We start from the raw sequence: 21,649 nt of genomic DNA, 5'->3' as shown, positions 1-21,649 counted from the left end.
ACAGAGGACGTATAGTAACTTTTCATAGGTAGAGTAGTAATTTGTTATAAATCGTAATTAGTGTATCATTTTGAGGGGCTGAAATAGATTGAAACCTAGTTTGGGGGGGGGGGGGTGTGGGTGGGTGTGTGTGTGGAGCATTGCCCCAACCCACACAAACTGCATGTCTGGAAGGGGAAGGGAGGGAAATTACTTGTCCTACTTTTTGAGTTATGGGCGGAAATTGTCCTCATTGGTGTGTTGGGAATTGGTTCAGTGGGAACTGTCCTAGGTGGGAATTGTCCAGCTCAGTGTGCGGCGGCAGCTAAGAAAGCAAATAGAATGTTAGGTATTATTAGGAAAGCAATGGAAAACAAAAATGAGGATGTTATAATGCCTTTGTATCACTCCATGGTGCGACTGCACCTCAAATACTGTGTTCTATTGTGGTCACCGCATCTGAAAAAAGATATAGTGGAATTAGAAAAGGTGCAGAAAAGGGCGACGAAAATGATAAAGGGGAAGGGATGACTTCCCTATGAGGAAAGGCTAAAGCGGCTAGGGCTCTTCAGCTTGGAGAAAAGACGGCTGAGGGGAGATATGCTAGAGGTCTATAAAATAATGAGTGGAGTGAAAAGGGTAGACGTGAAGCATCTGTTTACTCTTTCCAAAAATCCTAGGGGGCATTCAATGAAGCTACAAAGTAGTACATTTAAAACAAATCGGAGAAAATATTTCTTCACCGAACGTATAATTAAACTCTGGAATTCATTGCCAGAGAATGTGGTAAAGGCGGTTAGCTTAGCGGGATTAAAAAAGGTTTGAATGGCTTCCTAAAGGAAAAGTCCATAGACCATTATTAAAATGGACTTGGGGAAAATCCACTGCTTATTTCCGGGATAAGCAGCATAAAATGTTTTGTACTTTTTGGGATCTTGCCAGGTATTTGTGACCTGGATTGGCCACTGTTGGAAACAGGATACTGGACTTGATGAACCTTTGGTCTGACCCAGTATGGCAATACTTATGTACTTATGGGAATTGGTGAGTGGGAACTGTTCAGGTGGGAACTGACCTAGAACCCATAAAAAAATATGACACAATGCTCTTTAAAAGTATAATGCAATACGAAGCATCTGATTAAATTCCAGCCATGTCAACTAAGTTCATATAACTCTTCTATTAAATTTTTAAAAAGTGGAATTATGTGGAGTAGTCAAATATGTTAACTTATTAGGTGTTATATTTTACTGTACTTATGAAAAACAAAAGCAATACATACCTGTTACCATGGGGTGTTTTGCAAAATCCACAATGCTTGCCAGAAGCCCCCATATTCTTGCTATCCCCTGTCAAGTGTTGTTCTGAAACTTCCTTTTTCACTGCAGCTATGTTATCTGGAATGAACAAGGGAGGTTCATCAATTGAAATGCTTTTACTGCTTCTTCTCTGACGAGGTTGAAGGTTCTTATCAGGTCTTTTCAATTTTAGCTTCTCATCTTCCTTCAAATTTTCGAAGCCTTGGGGATCTTTATGTCCTTCTTCCTTGACTTGATTGCTTGATTTTGATGATGTTGCAGACTGATGCTTTTGCAGCTGTTTCTGACTGGAATGTTCCAAATGGCCAGACTGAGAATGCTCGTGCCATGACACAGAATGGTGACTCTCTTTTGAGCCACCATGCTGACTCTGTAATTTCTCATCTGAATGGTGTGAAGACAGTTTGTAGGCTTGAGTTTGTGAAGCTTTTTTCAGTGCATGCATTTGCTTCTTTAAACCTTTAGTTGATGGGTCAGAACTTTGAATCTTTACAACTTTAGTAGCTTTTATTTTCTTGACATTGACTAAACAGGGATCTTCATGCTTTGTTTCATTCTCTCTCATGCTTGCTGCCTGTTTACGTAAAATTTGGACTGTTTTAACACTACCCGAGTTCATTTTAGTCTGCCTCACATCTTGTTTTGAAACTGTTAATTCTAGGCCAGTTGCACACTGATTCTTCTGCGCCTGTAATCCTGGTTTACTCTTTTTAGGCTTTACTTTCTTCAGACATTTTGACAATTTATGACCTTGTCTGCTGTGACTTTCTTTAATTTTTGAAGTACTTTGGTGTTTCCCCTTAAGACTGTCAATATGTGAAGGTACCTTCTGGTCTTGGCATTCATGAACAGTACTGCTACCTGATACACTAGTATCTGGTTCATCACCAGTAGTATATGCAGTTTGAGAAACTGTTGCAGCAAAATCCAAACTTTCTAAGCATTTGTCATTAATACCTACTTCTTCATCTTTAGTATCTATAGAAGTCTTTGGACACACTGACACTTCATTGTTCTCAGCAGCTTCTGAAGAGGTTTCTAAAGCTGAATTGTCTTCAGTTTCTTTAACTAAAGGAATAGGTGGAATCATATCCTTAACTGCAATCTGATTCGCACACTTGTTTCTATCAGACAAAACAACAGTTTCTACGCATTCACATGTGTTATTTTCTTCAGGGGTTTTCAATACCTCATCAGTTTTACAACCATTGTTTTCTGCTGATTGGGTTTGAGAACCTGTATCTAATGCTGTTTCATTCGTTTTATTTTTAACTGTCTTGTCATCCTGTGCTTCATTACTTTCACTATCAACACAAAGCAGAAGTGCCGAACAAATATCCTGTGAGTTTGTACCAGCTTCATTTTGACTGTCAAGCAATTCATTTGAAGAATGATCATGTGATATGAGAGGAGAACTCAATTCATCAGATATTTCATCCTCTTTTCCTTGCATTAGAGTCTGAGATCTATCTTCTAGCTTTATCTTATTCATCACTTCATTACAATTTGACTTTGTTGTTTCACTCGAAAGTTCAGATGATGCCTGTTCTGTCTGCTCAGACAATCTGCTACTCCTTTGAACTTCTTTTTCATTTTTTGGTTCAATATCATCCTTCCCCTCTTTAGAAGAGTCACTTGTCTTTGGGCATTTGTCTTCCTGTTTGGATCCTTCTTTCTGTACAGAAGCTGACTTTGTAGGTGACTTATTTGTATTTGTTGCAGAAGAAGTGTTAGATCGCTTCGCAAGAGTGCTTTGCCGCAAGTTTCTAACGGAGTCTATTAAAAAAAAGAAGAAATATATTTTTCAATTATATAGGCATTCTTAAACATTCACCAGTTTATTTTTCCACAAAAGTTAACTAGCAGAATAAGAGCCTCAAGGGTACCACAACTGAAGGTGTGATTTTAAAGTAGCAATGTCTTTTATCCTTAAGCAATAAAGTTTGTAATGAACAGGAATATATGCAAACATCAATGTCATCATATTATTCAGATTTTAAAATATGTGGTTTTCAATCAATCAGTTAACCTGAAATCAAACCATCGGCATTCGCTTTTTTTTTTTTTTTTGTCAGTTTAAATATTTACAATGAAAAAACAATAAGTGGAATTCAATCAGAATAATAGAAACCAAATACAGGAAAGTTAAACTAAAGAAGAAAAAAAAACAACCAGTTTGTCCACAAACATAAGAAACCAAATCCAAGAATTAGGAAGCAAAACAACAATAGATATTAAGCAACAAATAAATCCCAAAGAGGATCACCCCCTATCTCTATGTCTTAGCCCACCCCAACAGTGGAACATATGAGATTACATTGCTACATGCACATACTCCCTATCACAAAAAAAAATTCTCCAACTGCTTAGGATCAAAAAATTGAAATGGTTTACCCTCAACAGTTATTAAACAAGTACAAGGAAATCTTAACACAAAATTAAGCAACCAGGGCCTGCACTCTGGCTCGCAGTGCCAGGAAGGCCTTGCGCCTGATCTGTGTATGTCTACCAAGATCAAGAAAAACCCTCACTTCTGACCTAAAAAAACATGCATCTAAGTATCTCAAAGAAGACTCAATAATGTATTGCAAACCAGCTCCAAAGCAAAGGTGGCCACTATCATAGTCCTCTGGGTAACAACTTCCAAGGTGGACTCCAAAAATAAAGACAGATTCATAACATCCTCCCTCAGGCCTTGTGTGCCTGGATTACCAGATCGATTAAGGCCCCCAAAATATTGGGCCCTAGTTATAGGAGTTATAGGAATCTTCAGGCATCTTTTATTTATTTAATGGGATTTATTAACCGCCTTTATGAAGAGAGTCTGCTCCGAGTTTGAGCTCCACCAAATATTTCTTAAACATATCAATAGGAGAAATGAGGGGGGGACTTAACTAGAAGAGGCTTTACTAGTAGACAGTAAACATTATCCAGTAGCACAGCAAGGTCAAAGGGGCAGGCAGCAAACACGGGTAATCCATAAACTAACCAGAGTCTTTAGGCAGGCGGAAAGCAAAGTCAAAGTCCAGGTCCAAGAACAGGCAGGGTCCAACACACAGGAAACTTTCAGAGCAAGAATTCCAACAAACCAACAGGAACTCATGGATGACCTTTGATACCAAGGCAAGGCAAGCAAGGCTCACAGAAGCTAATAAGCCCATCAGCAGCTGACCCTCAGCTGCAGTAATCACCAGCCAAGTAATGCTGTTCAAGGACAAACCAGCAGAGCAAGTCTGGCAACACGGAAAATCTGGACCGGACTCACTGAAGTCTGGAACATGGAAACAGCAGAAAACAGTCCACAGCAGCCACCAGTTCTGGCCACCAGAGGGCAAAGAGAGCACCCACATGCAAGGCCCCCCCACTCTCCAGGGGAGATTCGGGTCTCCATGGGTAACAGTGGTGAAACCGACGGAGGAGTTTCAAAACGTGACTATGGGTAGCTGGACTGGAATTCAGACTGGGGAGCAAGACTGGACCTCGGACTGGCTTCAGGTTCTTGGCTGGAACTTGAACTGGGAGCAGACTCAGGAACAACTGGGCTGGAACTCAACCTCAGAGCGGACTCAGGAACAGCTGGGCTGGAACTCAACCTCGGAGCGGACTCAGGCACAGCTGGGCTGGAAACTCAACCTCGGAGCGGGCTCAGGAACATCTTGGCTGGAGCTCAAACTCGGAGCAGACTTAGGAACAGCTTGGCTGGAGCTCAAACTCGGAGCAGACTCAGCATCCTCTGGGCTGGAACTCAAAACAGCCTCAGGCACTGGGCAGGAACGCAGAGCAGACTCAGGCACTTGGATGGAACTCAGTGCAGGCTCAGAAGCTTGACTGGAACTCAGAGCAGCCTCCGGCGCTTGGCAGGATCTCAGAGCAAACTCAGGCTCTGGGCAGGGACTCAAGCACTTGGCTGGAACTCAGCGTAGACTCAGCAGGTGGGCTGGAGCTGGAACTCGGCTTGGACTCAGCAGCTTGGCTGGAGCTGGAACTCGGCTTGGACTCAGCAGCTTGGCTGGAGCTGGAACTCGGCTTAGAGTCCGTATCTTGGTTGGAACTGGAACTCAAACTGCTCCACACAAACTGCTGATAAGTCCTGAGCTTGGGAGTTTCACAACACCTTCTTTCAGCGTCAGCTTCAGGAGTATCCCGCAGGGCTGGATCCAAGAGAAGTCTGCAGCAGTATAAGAAGAGCATGGTAGCAGGATCAATAGCAGAGACTGGGTTTACAGAGAACCCAAGCCCCCAGACACGCTGTCTCTCAGCTGCAGCTTCAGGGGTATTCCTTAAGGCTGGATCAAAGAAAAGTTGTTCCCGGTAATCATGAAGCCTGATAAAACTATTAAGATCAGAAACTGGGTCAAGATCAAAATCCAAACTAGGAGCGGCACCCAGGCTGTGACCCGGATTACCAACAGAGGAAAAAGTCATGGGCAGGAAGCCCTGCTGGAAGGATGATTTCGCCGAGCTCATGGCCTTGGTATTCTGTCACGTTCTCAAAGCAGGAACTAGGTTTGTGAGCCCTTGGGCCACTGCCGAGGAGCGGTAGCGGCAGGCAAATCACCCAAGCAGAAAGCAGTGCTGAACACAACAGGCAGGAACCACAGAATATAACTAGAAGAAGCTTTACTAGTAGACAGTAAACATTATCCAGTAGCACAGCAAGGTCAAAGGGGCAGGCAGCAAACACGGGTAATCCATAAACTAACCAGAGTCTTTAGGCAGGCGGAAAGCACAGTCAAGGTCCAGGTAAAGGGTCAAAGGCACAGGAAGCAAGCAAGTCAAAGTCCAGGTCCAGGAACAGGCAGGGTCCAACACACAGGAAACTTTCAGAGCAAGAACTCCAACAAACCAACAGGAACTCATGGATGACCTTTGATACCAAGGCAAGGCAAGCAAGGCTCACAGAAGTTAATAAGCCCATCAGCAGCTGACCCTCAGCTGCAGTAATCACCAGCCAAGTAAGGTTGCTGTTCAAGGACAAACCAGCAGAGCAAGTCTGGCAACACGGAAAATCCGGACCGGACTCACTGAAGTCTGGAACATGAAAGACAGCAGAAAACAGTCCATAGCAGCTACCAGTTCTGGCCACCAGAGGGCAAGGAGAGCACCCACATGGAAAGCTGAGCACTGGAAGCAATCTGACTCCTCAACCTGTAAAGAGTACTCACAATTCCTTGCCCCAAAACACTGGCATTTGATGTCTAACATCTCTCACGTTCTATGTGTACCCTCAGCCACCAATCAGATGCTTTTGTACAGTTGATAAGTGTGGTCAATGGAGTTGTCAAAGCAGAAAAATATGAGAAAGAGAACAAAATAGTGACATTCAAGTTGCATGAAAACAATTCTTCAAAAGTGGAACCAACTCAGGAAAAAAAAAGGTATTTGTTAGCTAGCACGGTTTTTTTTTTTTTTTTTTTTTTTTTTTTACACAGTAAGGGGTCGTTATAGCCACCAAAAAAAAATTCTACTTTTAGAGTGAATAAAGTACTGCTGATCTACATTCACCGATTTTCAATTACAGATCTTAAAGACAATACCTTAATTTCATTACTACATATCAAAAGCAAATAAGGACTTATTTTTCTAAAGCACTATAATGAATATCAGGTCAGGTTTCCAAAGCAACATTTTGGTCACAGCAAACATTGATATGATTAAATCAAAACATGAATAATTTCTTCTATTATTCCTACTGAAGGACTACTATTATTAAAAATGTTTTATATACCACTCATGTGCTAAAAACTATCATAGTGGTGTACAACAAAACACAACCTCTCTTCTAACCTCCCAACCATTCTCCTCCAATGTATAAACTATATTATAAGAACACTATATTGAAACAACTAGTTAACTCAAGGGTCCTTTTACTGAGGTGTGGTAAAAAAAAAAAAATCCTTACATGTCTTTCCTGCATGCTAAGGCCATTTTTACCATGGCCGTATAATGACCTATTTTCTAGTTTTTGTATGTATAGCCATGCACAAAATATTGCCATCAGTGTGCAGCCATTTTTAAAAATTTGAGCATTGGGTGGTCACATGATGCTGTGAGCAGCTCCAGATGTATTTCTGATGAGCTGCACGAGGGCCTTCTCCCTATCCCTCAAAATCAGTGTTTTCTTTTGGGCCAATTTCACAATAAGAGACTGGTGTTTACATGGACAAATATATCATCCGCTCTTCATAGTTGATGGCTGCTAAACCTCCCCACTGAGAGACACAACATAGTAAGGGGTCCGATACAAACATGGCGCCCTCCCCTTCCTCCCCGCAAATACTAGGAACTGCTGATCTATTGTCGGAGAATACCACAGTGGTGATGGAGGCACTGGACTCCCACTTTGCCCAGCTTCGGAGCTTGCTCATCGAACCGGCAAACTGGAGTGCCACACGTCAGATGTAGAAGATACATCATACGCCGATACCGCTGACCTAGCATGTATGGAGGAGCTGGAGTGGACCCAACAATCTAAAACTGATGGTCTCAAGAACTGGGCTTGAAGACAACCTGCACTTTGTTGGGTTCTCCAAAATCGGTTTTCAAGTGCTAACACGGTAAGCGGGGTAAGCGCGGCACCCTTGAAGGCAGGCGCCCCCCTGTGGTGCTTACCCCGCTTACCGTGTTGGCACGGCCCTGACTCCCCTACTTACACGCATCAGCAGTCATCTCGTGGCTATAACTTGTCCATAAGTGTTTTAAGGGCCGACGGGTCAGTGAAGAAAAAGGTGTTGTTATTATGGGTCACCGGACCTTCGCAGGATAGAGCATAGCGAACCAGATACCTCTGGCAAACAGAGTTTTGCAAAGCTGTCCTATCCGCCTTCGTTGTTCAGACACATGGGCACAGTAGTCTTGGAACAGGAGGACGCGAGTCCCTTTGTAATCCACAGAGCCCTTCGCCCGAAATGCCTGCATCAGCCGCTCCTTATCAGCATAATTAAGAACCCGTGCAAGCACAGGCCTTGGGCGCTGTTCCCCATCCTGAACAGCACCGACCCGGTGTATGCGCTCCACTTGTACCGGCCCGTTCGGCAAGGCAACATCCAGATGAGAAGGGAGCCAGCACTCGATGAACTCCCGCAGCTCTTTGTCCTGCACCGACTCTGGTAAGCCGACAATCCTGATATTGTTTCGCCGGCTTCTGTTCTCCAAATCATCCGTTAATTCTAGAAGCTGCTTGGTCTGTGCCTCCACTGTCGCCAATCGGCCTTCCACCGCCTCTGCGTGATCTTCCTGTCTACCCTGAGCGCCACCCTGGAGACTTGGCTCTTGGATATGATTCCTCACACAAGCGGCAGGAAACTCTATAGACTGGAGTGGGCACATTGTATGGGTCAGATGTGTGTGCGAGATAAACAGCCCCGTATGGTCCTAGCCAAGTTTCATTGTTTCTCACTAGACACCCGACGAAATCTGCTGCCACTGCTGTTGACCTACGCTGATCCACCGCTGCCCCCGGCGCCGCTTCTTCCCACAGCCAGCATAAGAAGAAAAAGAAGCGCGGGGCCGCAGCAGCCTTCAGACATGCGCTGTCGACTCTGCCGGTTCTCTGCCCCTGACGTCAATTTCCCGTTCCAGGGGCAGAGGACCGGCAGAGCCGACAGCGCATGTCTGAAGGCTGCTGCGGCCCCGCGCTTCTTTTTCTTCTTATGTCAGCGCCTTCCTCTGCCAGGTACTGCCCCCTCTGACACGACTTCCAGAGATTTGGACCAGCTACAGTAAAACACAAGGGTCCAGTGGTGTCAGGTAAATCAGTTTTTGCAGTGTAAAATGTATTGTTTCATTTGTTTAGCATTTAGGTTCCATTAGTGGTAATTCCTAACAGAATCACTGCAATGGACAGCGATTAAAGGAAGGTGAGAGTGGTGACTGATGGATGTTGTAACTGATTTTGAAGGTTTTGAATGAGAACTGCAGTGAAAAAAATGCTTGCTGCTGGTAATGGATGAGTGGAGCTCAACCTTACAGAAGGATGGAACTGTCAGAAGTCCTTGGGTAGCAGACTGTAGGGCCCTTGCAGGAGAAAGGGAACCAACAGACTAGCTAAGAAAGAGGGCAGGCCCGAAGATTGCATGTAATGACAGAGAATATTAAGTTTAAAAGAGATCCTATAAGATATTGGGAGCATATGTTCTGAAATCAAAAGAGGGGTAACGTGATCAAATTTCCTACAGGCATGTAGAAGCTTAACTACAATGTATTGGATTTGCAAAATGCTGGAAGGAGGGGGCTGAATGAGGGAAGACGCTGGTAGGGAGGGAAAGAGAATGGACGGAAGGATTGGGAGAGGGTAATGGGTGGAAGGATGGAGAGAGAAAGAGGGATGACACTGGATGGAAGGGTAGGAAAGAAACAGGGACAGTGCTGGACATGGATGGAGGGGAGGGAAGTATATGCACATGGATGGAGGGGCGTGAGGAGAAATGCTGGATATGGATGGAGGGGAAACTGCTGAATTTAAGACCTGGATCGGGACACTGAAGGATAGGGACAGGGCTACAGATGGTAGACAGTACGCATAAGGACACAGGATGATGGACATGGTGAGAGAAAAAATATCAAATGGAAAGAAGACACTGTATAAAACAGAAGACACTGGGACCAAAGCGAAAAGAAAAACTAAATGATCAGACAACAAAAGTAGAAAAAAGTATTTATTTATTAACTGGAATATGTCAGCTTTTGGAAATGTGCATCTGTGATATTTTGCATGTAAGTTTCAATTTTTCTAGTATTGCTGCATGCTGAGTCTGACTTCTTGAAGTAACTTTCCAGTTCAGTATTTTGCCTTCATATCTGTTGTGTCATGTGTTTTTCATGTGTGATCAAGGTGCAGTATTCTGCTAGCGTGTAGTATTTTCAGCCCTTTTTGGTGGTGTTTTTTTTTTTTGTTTCACTAGGTTGTGTACTGGTGTTTTAGAGCCCGGTGTAATTACAGTGCTGCCTTTCCACGCATAAGGTTGTAGCTCGTCCTTGGAATTAGTGCTGTTATGGTTTGGTGAGGTTATGAGTGTGTTTTTGCACAAGTTTGTGTATAGTGTCTTGCAGGGGGGCGCCAACTAATAGTCTGCAGGGGGGCGCCAGAGACCCTAGGCACGGCCCTGAGGGGAGTCTTTTCATCATTAACTGGTCAGCCACAGGGTCCCTTGGGACTAAATCCTGAGAATGGTGGCAGCCTTTTGCCGGAGCTGCCTTTCACCAGTACAAATTTAATGGTTGTATATTGCGAGAGGGTCCCAGGGGGCCGCTGTTCTGGGGTCATGTGAAGGCGCCATGAGGTGAAATTATATGGACGCCATAATGTGATGCTTTCTCTTTCTAACGTTTGCTCAGGATCATTGTGCATTTAAATGTTGCTAGTTCTATTGTTTTTGTTAGAGTTGCCTTAGGGGGGTGGGGGGAACTTTGTAGGTAAGAGGAGCGGGGAAGGGCTGGTATGAATGGGCCGATGTCAGAGAGAGAATGCTGGACTTCTGGCTCGGGGGTGTGTGTGGTTGTTAGTGGGTGTTTTTTTCTTGGGAGGGTGCTTTAAGGGGGAGGATAGAGGGCTGGGAGGGAGGAAGGAGGGGTTGTTGGGTGACAGGGAGGGGGGTTGGTCTCTGGTACAATCCCAGGTCTCCATTCTGTAGCAATCGTGGTGCCTTTAATACCCCTGGGGGGGCCACCTAGGGGGAGAAGAAGGGTTTCAGGGGGGGTCTATCTGGGGGACTCCCTTGATCATTTCAAGCACTAATCTTTCTGTTATGCCATTTGAATTTATGGCTTTGGCTAGACTGAGGGTGGTATCCCTCAACGTGGATGAGTACACTCTCCAATATCTAAAACATTTGCATGCCAATGTCGCATTACTGCAGGAAACGAATTTGAACAATATGGAACGTGCTAAATTACGTAGGGATTGGGTCGGGGAAATTTATCATGCTTCCTTCAATGGCCGTCAGAGGGGAGTGGCTGTATTACTCAGAAAATCCATCGCATTCACACTACATAGTCTCTACCAAGATCCGAACGGCCACTATGTGGTGGTGACTGAGATGCTGCAGGGGTCTAGGGTAGCATTATGCAGTTTATACGCTCCTAACACTTATAGGAGTGGAGTGGAGGAGTAGCCTAGTGGTTAGTGCAGTGGACTTTGATCTTGGGGAACTGAGTTCGATTCCCACTGCAGCTCCTTGTGACTCTGGGCAAGTCACTTAACCCTCCACTGCCCCGGTACAAAATAAGTACCTGAATATATGTAAACTGCTTTGAATGTAGTTGCAAAAACCTAAGAAAGACAGTATATCAAGTCCCATTTCCCTTTCCCTATACTCATAATTTTTTCACTCAAGTATGAGCCAGGTTAGCCATGCTCGATGCGTATCCCCTCATCATAGGGGTGACTTTAATATTACAAGTGACCCATCAATAGATTGTAAACCACTCAGACAGCCCCTAGGGGATCATGTGCACAAAGGAGTCAATTACATGATTGAGGAGTTAGCAGTATTAGATGTGTGGCTCCTGCTTAATGCAGAGGAACAGGACTTCACTTTTTTCTCTCACCCACATAGGGTACATGCTCGCTTGGATTATATTCTGACTGCACGCGCTTTGTTTCACTTAGTAATGCAGGTGACAATCGGAGATGCAGAGCTGTCTGACCACGCCCCAGTGTGGGTGGACTTTGGTTGGTGCGCGTCCTCCCGGTCCCCATGGTGGCATATGAACCCTGCCCTGTACCAGAGCACCAAATTCAAGATATACCTTAGGAAGGCTTGGTCGGACTATCTAGCTGAAAATCGGGTGGAGGATGTGGGTCCCCAATTTTTGGGGGAAGCAGCTAAAGTAGTGCTCAGAGGTAAGATCATTGCCTTTACTTCCACACTTCACAAGAAAAGGGAGCAGGCCAAACTAGAGATGGCGCATAAGCTGAGGGAGGCGTGCCATCATTTACTCGTGCGCCCTGAAGAACAGCATCGGCTTTTATACCTCGAGAGCAACAGGGAGCTACAGATGAACGGCCCTGGATGAACTGGCCCTGTATAATATCAAGCTGTACAAATATAGATTACATAGGTGGGGTAATAAAACAGGAAAATTACTGGCTTCCGTGGTGCATCCCCGCTCTGCCAAAGGTTAAATTGTCAAGATTAAGGACTCAGCAGGGAGACTTCACCACACTCAGCTTGAGATACAAAAAGAATTCTCCCGTTTTTATACATCTCTATATGATAAAGGTTCTTTCTCGGGCTTGTTATGCGAGGAATTTTTCCGTTGCATGCAGTTGCCTAGTCTAACAGAGGAGCAAGCGGCTGTCCTTAATGCGCTGTTGACTGGCGGGGAGGTGCGGGGGGCTATTAAACGGCTTAAATTAGCTAAAGCCCCTGGACCGGATGGGTTGGGTTCAGAATTTTACAAAATTCTCCAGAATCTTCTCATTCTACCTTTTATTTTTATGTGTGAAGATATCAGAGATTCTCAGGTAATGGCCCGACCCTCAACCATGTTTATATCACTGTGCTGCCAATGCCGGGGAAGGACACTGAGTTGGTAGGTTCTTACCGTCCCATTTCACTATTAAACCAAGATCTAAAGATCCTGGCAGGGGTTCTGGCGGCACGGTTGGGGGCGTTTCTTCCCTTGCTCACCATTCTGATCAGGTGGGCTTTGTCCCGGGCAGATATGCCTCAGCTAATATTCTAAAAGTTTGCAGGATACTGCGGGAGGGGGCGGGGTGCCCAGGGGATACGATTATAGCTAGTTTGGACACGGAGAAGGCATTTGATAAGGTGCTATGGGAATACCTGTTCTGGGTTCTAGAGCACTTTGGCATTTCAGGAGCCTTTTTGGGCTGGGTGGGGGTGTTATATAGCAATCCTACGACCCAACTTCTCATCAATGATGTCCTCACAGACCCGATCTCTCTGGGCTGGGGTACCAGACAGGGATGCCCTCTCTCACCTCTCTTATTCGTGCTTTCTTTGGAACCTTTGGCAGCTAGGATTCGACTTGAGGGATTCGACAGGAGGAGGAGCTGGAGGGCATACGGGTAGGAGATTGTATCGGGTAAATTTATTCGCTGATGATATGCTGCTGCTCCTCAACAATGCTTCAACCATGTTACCACTTGTTATGGGGATAGTAAGAGAATTTGGAGATTTTGCAGGGTTGCAAATTAATTTTGGGAAATCGGAGGCCCTGCCCATCAATACCCCATGCAGTAGCGCTTCCATTGTGGACTTCCCCTTGGTGTGGGCGCGCACTGGGATTAAGTACTTAGGGGTTTACCTGAGTGCTTATTATGAATGGATGTATAGGAAAAATGTCATAGAGAAACTTGAGGCCATATGCCGTACGTGTGCACAGTGGAACGATCTAACGGTGAACTTCTTGGGCCGCATAGCTCTTGTTAAAATGGTGCTCCTCCCCAAGTTATTATCTCCCCTACAAATGTTGCCTATGTAGGTGATGCGGAAAGAGGAGGGACTCTATCGCAGCGTTATTAGCTCATTTATCTGGCATTCTAAGCGACCACGTATTGCCTTTGCTAAACTAACCCATAAAAGATCCAAGGGGGGATTGCAAACTCCCAGATCTCAGGCTTTACAATGTGTCATCAATGTTGAGGTGGGTGCATGAGTTACATACATTGGCCGCTAGGTACGCTCTTCCTGGCTTTTGGCAAAGTTGGTGTGCTCCTCTTGATGTATTCTTTGTTTTGCAAGGACGGGGGCAGCTGAGGGGGAGTAAGGTGGGAAGAAACCAGTTCGTATTAGCTCTGAGCAAGGCATGGAAATGGTGGAGGATCACTGTAGGGGGAGTGGGGGAAAATTTACCCATTTTTATCTCTGATAAATAATCCTGAATTCCCAGCGGGTATGGGGCAGGGTACCTTTCGGTGTTGGGGGATGTCAATATTTAGGGCACCTGACGGAAGTGGGGGGAACCCATTTCCCCACCTTTGATCAGATCAAGCAAGAGTGGAACCTCCCTAATTCTCAATTTTTTCAATTTTTACAAATAAGAGACTATTACACCTCTGTGGCGCGATCCGTGGGTTCCAGGGTGGGTTTCACTAAGCTAGATAGTGTGTTTCTAAGTATACCTGCTTCCTCTAAAAAACTTTCACAATGGTACCACTTGATAGGGGATCACAGATCTGCCCCTCATTTGGAGGGACTGGCATTGTATTGGAGCGCAGAATTGGGTGAGAAAATCTCCCAGGATCTTTTAAGAAGGTTGTTTGAGATCACGCCCAAAATCACAGCGAATGCAGCACTTCAAGTTATCCAATATAAAATCCTAAACAGCGGGGGGAAATTTTGGGATTATGGGATGATGATTTGTGCATAAAATGTCACTCTGCCACTGGCACTCTTCTTCATTCATTTTTGGAGTGCCCGATGCTCTTGCAGCTATGGTCTCGGTCTCTGGCAGTCATTGAGGGAACTCTGTGGCGCTTCGTTTGAATGGTCATACAATGCTATTTTACTGTGTTATGAGGGACAACTTAGAAGTGAGGGCCTCAATGAAGTACAATGCCAATTTATTATGACAGCCATCTTGTTAGTTAAAAAATGTATTTTGCAACAATGGGCAGATCCCACACCCCCGTCAGTAATTAGATGGCATACACTTATGAAGGAAATGGCGCAGTGGGTGTCTATGCAGTTTTCTCTTTCGATTTCCAGAAGGCATAAGGCATATCAAGAAATGTGGAAAAGTTATTCTAGTCTATACCTGAGGGAGGGTGATGCAGAGTCCAAGGAATCCTAGAGGATTGGATACCTGGGTGGGTAGGAGGGTGAAGGGTCTTGTGGAGGGTACGTTATTAAGAAAAATGTCGGGTGGGGGGGGAGGGGAAGTGGGAGTTTATAACAGTTTATTCTTTATGACCGCAAGTTAGAGGTAGCTTTGTCGAGGCCTAATGTATGTATTTCCTCTTTTTCTTTTTTTATTATTATTCTCTTTTCTTATTGTTGGTATTGTATATTTGACTTTGTAATTGTTACTCCTACCATTCACTCAATAAAGATATTGTCAAAAAAAAAAAAAAGAAGAATTTGCCAGAATTCTACCTATTCCACGTGCAGGGCCCAAGAGACCGGCAGAGCTCTGGAGTCTCAATGCGTGGATGATATGATGGTGCAGGGAGGAGGGTTTTAGATTTGTAAGGAACTGGACAACACTCTGGGGAAAGGGAAGCCTATTCCAAAAGAATGGGCTCCACTTTAACCAGGGTGGGGACCAGGCTGCTGGCATCAGCATTTAAACAGGAGATAGAGCAGCTTTTAAACTAGAACCTGGGGGAAGGCTGACAGTCATTCAAAAACGCATGGTTCGGAAAAAGGTATCTTTCAAAGATATCACCAAAACAAGGAAGATAGGGAATCCCAATAGCGAGGCTGCAAAAGAGACCATAGTACATCAGGTGTCCTTATATAAAAATCAGACAAAAGATTGCAAATTAACACTGTCAACTACTGAGCAAGATCTAAATAGGAACAATAAATAAAGTCTGAAATGTTTATATATGAATGCCAGAAGCCTAAGAAATAAGATGTGAAAGTTAGAATTTATTGTACTAAATGAAAAATTAGATATAATAGGTATCTCTGAGAACTGATGGAAGGAGGCTAATCAGTGGGACACTGCCATACTAGGGTACAAATTATATTGTAGTGATTGGGTGGATCAAATTGGTGGAGGGGTAGCTTTGTATGTTAAGGAAGGCCCTGAATCAAATACACTGAAAATTCTGCAGGAAACAAAACACATCTCACATCTTGGAATCCCTATGGATTGAAACTCCATGTGCAAAGGGGAAAAGGATAGCGATAAAAGTGTACTATAGTCCACCTGGCCAGAATGAACAGACGGATGTAGAAATTTTATCAGAAATTAGGGAGGCTAACAAACAGGGCAACACAATAATAATGGGTGATTTCAATTACCCCGATATTGACTGGGTAAATGTAAATGTCAGGGCATGCTAGGGAGGTAAAATTCCTTGAAGAAATTAAGGACTGCTTGACGGAGCCAACAAGAGGTGGAAAAATTCTAACCCTAGCCCTTAGCCTAGTGTGTGATCTGGTGCCGCTTGATAACAGTGATCATAATATGATCAGATCTGATATTAGCTTTGGAATAAGTACACAAAGGAAATCCAATAGGTTAGCATTTAACTTTCTAAAAGGAGACTATGATAAAATGATTAGAACAGTGGAAAAAACAAAAACTTAGCGGAGCAGTTGCAAAGGTCAAAAATTTACATCAGGCATGGACCAAGTTCAAAAATACCACCTTGGAAGCCCAGGCCAAATATATCCTGTGTATTAAAAAAGGAGGAAGGAAGACCAAAAGACAGAAGACATGGTTAAAAAATGAAGTGAACGAAGCTATTAAAGCTAAAAGAAAATCCTTCAGAAAATGGAAGAAGGAACAGACTGAAAACAATAAAACAGAATAAGAAATGTCAAGTCAAATGCAAAGCGCTGATAAGGAAGGCAAAGATGGACTTTGGGGAAAAAAAAAAAAAAAAAAAAGATTGCGTTGGAGGGAAAAAAAAACACACACCAAAAATGTTTTTTAGGTATAATAAAAGCAAGTAGACGGTAAAAGAATCGGTTGGACCTCTAGATGACTGAGAGGTAAAACAGGCACTCAGGGAAGACAAACCCACAGCAGAGAGATTAAATGAATTCTTTGCTTTTATCTTCACCATGGAAGATTTAGGAGAGATACCGGTGCCAGAAATGGTATTCACAGCTGGTAAGTCAGCGAAAATGAATGAAATCTCTATAAACCTGGAGGATTAATGATGCATTTTGACAAACTATTGAGTAGCAAATCTCCTGGACCAGATGATATTCATTGAAAAATGAACTTACAGAACTATTGTTAGTAATATATAATTCATCTTTAAAATCAAGCATGATACCGGAAGAATGGAGGGAAGCCCATGTAACTCCAAATTTTAAGGGTCCCAGAAAGCAACAAGGCAAACGATCTGCAAAATTCAACGTGGAGAACAAACCAGCAGATCAGTATAATATCCAAAATACTTTATTGAAGATACCGTATGTTAGACAAATGCCCGACACAGGCCGTGTTTCGCCCAACAAAGGGGCTGCGTCAGGGGCTAGTTAGTATCTTTCTTAAATAAGAACAGTTGCAAATTGCATATCAGGAAAAGGACAAAATGAATTTCTTTTAAAAACCAGCATAAGCAGCACAAAACAGCGTCTCCTGTTAAGTCGTCGAGAGATCAACCCCTTTGTTGGGCGAAACACGGCCTGTGTCGGGCATTTGTATAACATACGGTATCTTCAATAAAGTATTTTGGATATTATACTGATCTGCTGGTTTGTTCTCCACTCCAATTTTTAAAAAAGGTTCCAGAGGAGATCCGGGAAATTATAAACCGGTGAGCCTGACGTCAGTGCCGGGAAAAATTGCAGACTATTATAAAAAATTACACAGCATATTCAAAAGCAAGGCTTAATGAGACAAAGCCAACATGGATTTAGTGAAGGGAAATCTTGCCTCACCAATCTATTACATTTCTTTGAAGGGGTGAACAAATAATGTGGATAAAGATGATCCGGTCGATATTGTGTATCTGGATTTTCAAAAGGCATTTGAGAAAGTACCTCATGAAAGACTTCACAGCAAACTGGAGAGTCTTGGGAGACGAGGTAGGTAGAGTCCTATTGTGGATTAAAAACTAGTTAAAAGAGAAAACAGAGAGTAGGGTTAAATCAGAAGTGTTCAACCCAGTCCTTGGGGAACACCTAGCCAGTCGAGGTTTTCAGGATATCCCTATTGAATTCAATGGGGATATCCTGAAAACCCCAATTCGCTAGGGGTGCCCTGAGGACTGGGTTGAAAACCCCTCGGTTAAATGGTCAGTATTCTCAATGGACAAGGGTAGATAGTGGGGTTCCCCAGGGATCGGTGCTGGAACCGCCGATGTTTAGCAAATTTATAATGATCTAGAGATGGGAGTAACGAGTGAGGTAATTAAATTTGTGGACAACACAAAGTTATTTAAAGTTGTTAAATCGCAAGAGGATTGTGAAAAATTACGAGAGAACCTTACGATACTGGGCAGCTAAATGGCAGATGATGCTTAATGTGAGCAAGTGCAAAGTGATGAATGTGGGAAAGAGGAATCTAAATTATAGCTACGTAATACAAGGTGTCACATTAGGAGTCACCAACCAGGAAAGGGAAATGGGACTTGATATACCACCTTTCTGAGGTTTTTGCAACTACATTCAAAGCGATTTACATATATTCAGGTACTTATTTTGTACCAGGGGCAATGGAGGGTTAAGTGACTTGCCCAGAGTCACAAGGAGCTGCAGTGGGAATTGAACTCAGTTCCCCTGGATCAAAGTCCACTGCACTAACCACTAAGCTACTCCTCCACTCCTATAGGCGCTGACATTGATAATACGTTGAAACCTTCTGCTCAGTGTGCGTCTGAGGCTAAGAAAGCAAATAGAATGTTACGTATTATTAGGAAAGGAATGGAAAACAAAAATGAGGATGTTATAAAGCCTTTTTATTGCTCCATGGTGCAACCGCACGTCGAATACTGTGTGCAATTCTGGTCATCGCATCTCAAGGAACAGATAGTGGAATTAGAAAAGGGCAACGAAAATGATAAAGGGGATGGGACAACTTTCCTATGAGGAAAGGCTAAAGTGGCTAGGGCTCTTCAGCTTGGAGAAAAGACAGCTGAGGGGAGATATGATGGAAGTCTATAAAATAATGAGTGGAGAGGAACAGGTAGACGTGAATCGCTTGTTTACTCTTTCCAAAAATGCTAGGATTAGGGGGCACGCAATTAAGCTACAAAGTAGTAAATTTAAAACGAAACGGAAAAAATATTTCTTCACTCAACGTGTAATTAAACTCTGGAATTCGTTGACAGAGAATGTATTAAAAGCAGTTATCTTCGCAAGGCTTAAAAAAGGTTTGCACAGCTTCCTAAAACAAAAGTCCATAAGTCATTATTTAAATGGACTTCAGGAAAATCCACTGCTTATTTCTAGGATAAGCTGCATAAAATGTATTGTATTGTTTTGGGGATCTTGCCAGGTATTTGTAACCTGGATTGCCAACCGCTGAAAACAGGATGCTTGAATTGATGGACATTCGCTCTGCCCCAGTATGGAAATACATATGTTCTTATGATGGATCAACGCCCTAGGGCCAAGCCAGAGCATATCCTACCATACATCAGCCTAACAAACCACCCTGGAGTTTCAAAGTGCCACCTAAGGGCTGCCAAGAACTGCTTGGCCTCTTCATATCCACTGGAACACCCAGAGCCAATGCAGAAGTCTGCTTCAGAAGGCCCTCCTTTTCTCTATCCTGCAAGTGCATCCAGACTGCATTTCCCTTTCCTCAGAATGATGACTTTTCTTGGTCACTGCCAACATTGGACATCCATCCTAGAAAGTGAAATAATTGTTCCAGATTCTGCTCTGTTTGTGCATAAAACTTGGCCAGAATTATGCCACTGTTCAAGACCATCTTTCGAGGACCTCATAAAGAAGGAATACCCGAGTAGCTCAAGAGTAGCTCAAGACAAATTCCTCTTAGTATATCACCATCCAACACCGCCTTCCATTATACCCAAAATTTTATGATGTGTGTTACTATTTAACAAGTGAAAGCTATAAGAGTTGAGGGCCAGTCAAGTCACCTTGTTTTTTTTTTCCAGTCAAGCAGATACATACTTTTTATTTACTGAAATTGTTCAAAACTTTCAAAAAAAAAAAAAAAACCCCAGAAAATACAATAGCTATTCACAAGAAATACATTAAGGAATTGAAATCCAATATCTAATATCATAATCAGCCATCAAGCCCACATCAAAAGAGAAGATAGCACAATTTATTTATTAGGATTTATTTACTGCCTTTTTAAAGGAATTCACTCAAGGCGGTGTACAATAAGAATAAATCAAACAAATAATTGTTACTCCTATATTGAAAGACTCAAAACTGTTTCTATTACATCATTTTTTTTAATTAACGAGGGTCTGGTAACTTTACAATTAAAACAGTATCTAAACAAGTTTTTTCTCAGTCAGGGTTTTGGCCCTTCTTTAGTACTGAAACAATTGTTGTTTTCTTGTTAAATAATACCAGGTGCTTTCTAGGTGAAGGGAAATATGCAGTGCTGCCACATTCTGATCTTTCGACGGCATTTGATCTAGTGGATCATAAAATTCTTCTACAGTAACTAGAGGAAATTGGCATCACTGGGAACGTGTTGAATTGGTTTAGGGATTTGTTGAGGTGAAGGATGTCTTCACCATGGAAGAACACATGTGGAGTCCCACAGGGATCACTCCTCTCTTTGCTCTTTAATGTTTCTTCACAGTCTTTGGGCTTTTTATTGCAAAATAAACTGCCTACATTATATTTACGCAGATGTATTTCTGGTTTAATACCACTTAATTCTATATCTGACATTGACTCCTCCAAGATCCAGCATTGCATAACATTATTAGATAACTGGATTTTCTGTCATAAATTAAAATTAAATACAGAAAAAACAAAATTTTTATGCTTTGATATTAAACAGGAGACTATTCCTAAGACAATTTGTATTAATCAAGGTATTTTTGAATTTTCCCCCGTTATCAAGATTCTGGGTGTTTCAGAAAACTAGTATCTGTAGAAATCAAAGTTATTTACCCACAATTTGGCGCCAATAATACTGTTACACTCCACATATAAAAAGCACATCGCACATACATACAGTACAGTCTTGATTATCCGACCTTTGTTAATCCGAAAGACCCCCCTGGTGACATCATCACATTTATTTCTATTTTTAAAAAATCTATTTTAGAACAATTTTTGAAAATTGGGAACTCTATGCCTTTGCTTACGCCTTGTGTGAGGGGTTTATGCATTGTTTTCCTTATTATCCAACTTTTCAGTTATCCGACAACGGGTTGGTCCCATTAGGTCAGATAATCGAGACTGTACTGTACTTTATTGGTTAGCTTGAATAAATAACAAGTCAAGGTCAAGTTCTATGGCAGTTCTGATGCACAGATGTTTTCATCAATGAGTATGAAACTCATTTCTACTCTACAACTACAAGTTCTTGCAAAAGGCTTAATATTTGTACCTTCATTCTATCATTTCAAACTAGAGTGAGTCAATCTAGCTAAATTTATTAGAACATTGCAATTATGGGTTCATTTTGATGACACAGGTTCAGAACATACAGCTTTTTCGAATGTTCAACAAAATAGTAAATGGACACCCCCCCCCCCCTCCCCGGGACCAATGGACCCGGTAATAGACACTTTTTATCGTCATGTATTAAAAGAT

At 42.9% G+C, this 21,649-nt stretch overlaps 1 protein-coding gene across 1 annotated transcript in view; it reads right to left on the bottom strand.

Moving 5' to 3' along the window:
• The window catches only part of PHF3 (PHD finger protein 3), a 264,231-nt gene that overhangs the window by 175,180 nt on the left and 67,402 nt on the right, over window positions 1-21,649 (bottom strand). The window contains 1 exon segment of the mRNA XM_030199001.1: window positions 1,262-3,074. Coding sequence (XP_030054861.1) covers window positions 1,262-3,074 — 1,813 coding nt within the window.

This window comes from Microcaecilia unicolor, chromosome 3, assembly GCF_901765095.1.
Source record: "Microcaecilia unicolor chromosome 3, aMicUni1.1, whole genome shotgun sequence".
NCBI classification, from domain to species: Eukaryota; Metazoa; Chordata; class Amphibia; order Gymnophiona; family Siphonopidae; genus Microcaecilia; species Microcaecilia unicolor.
The sequence above is the reverse complement of the archived record's forward strand: the minus strand, read 5'-3'. Positions and strand labels throughout refer to the sequence as shown.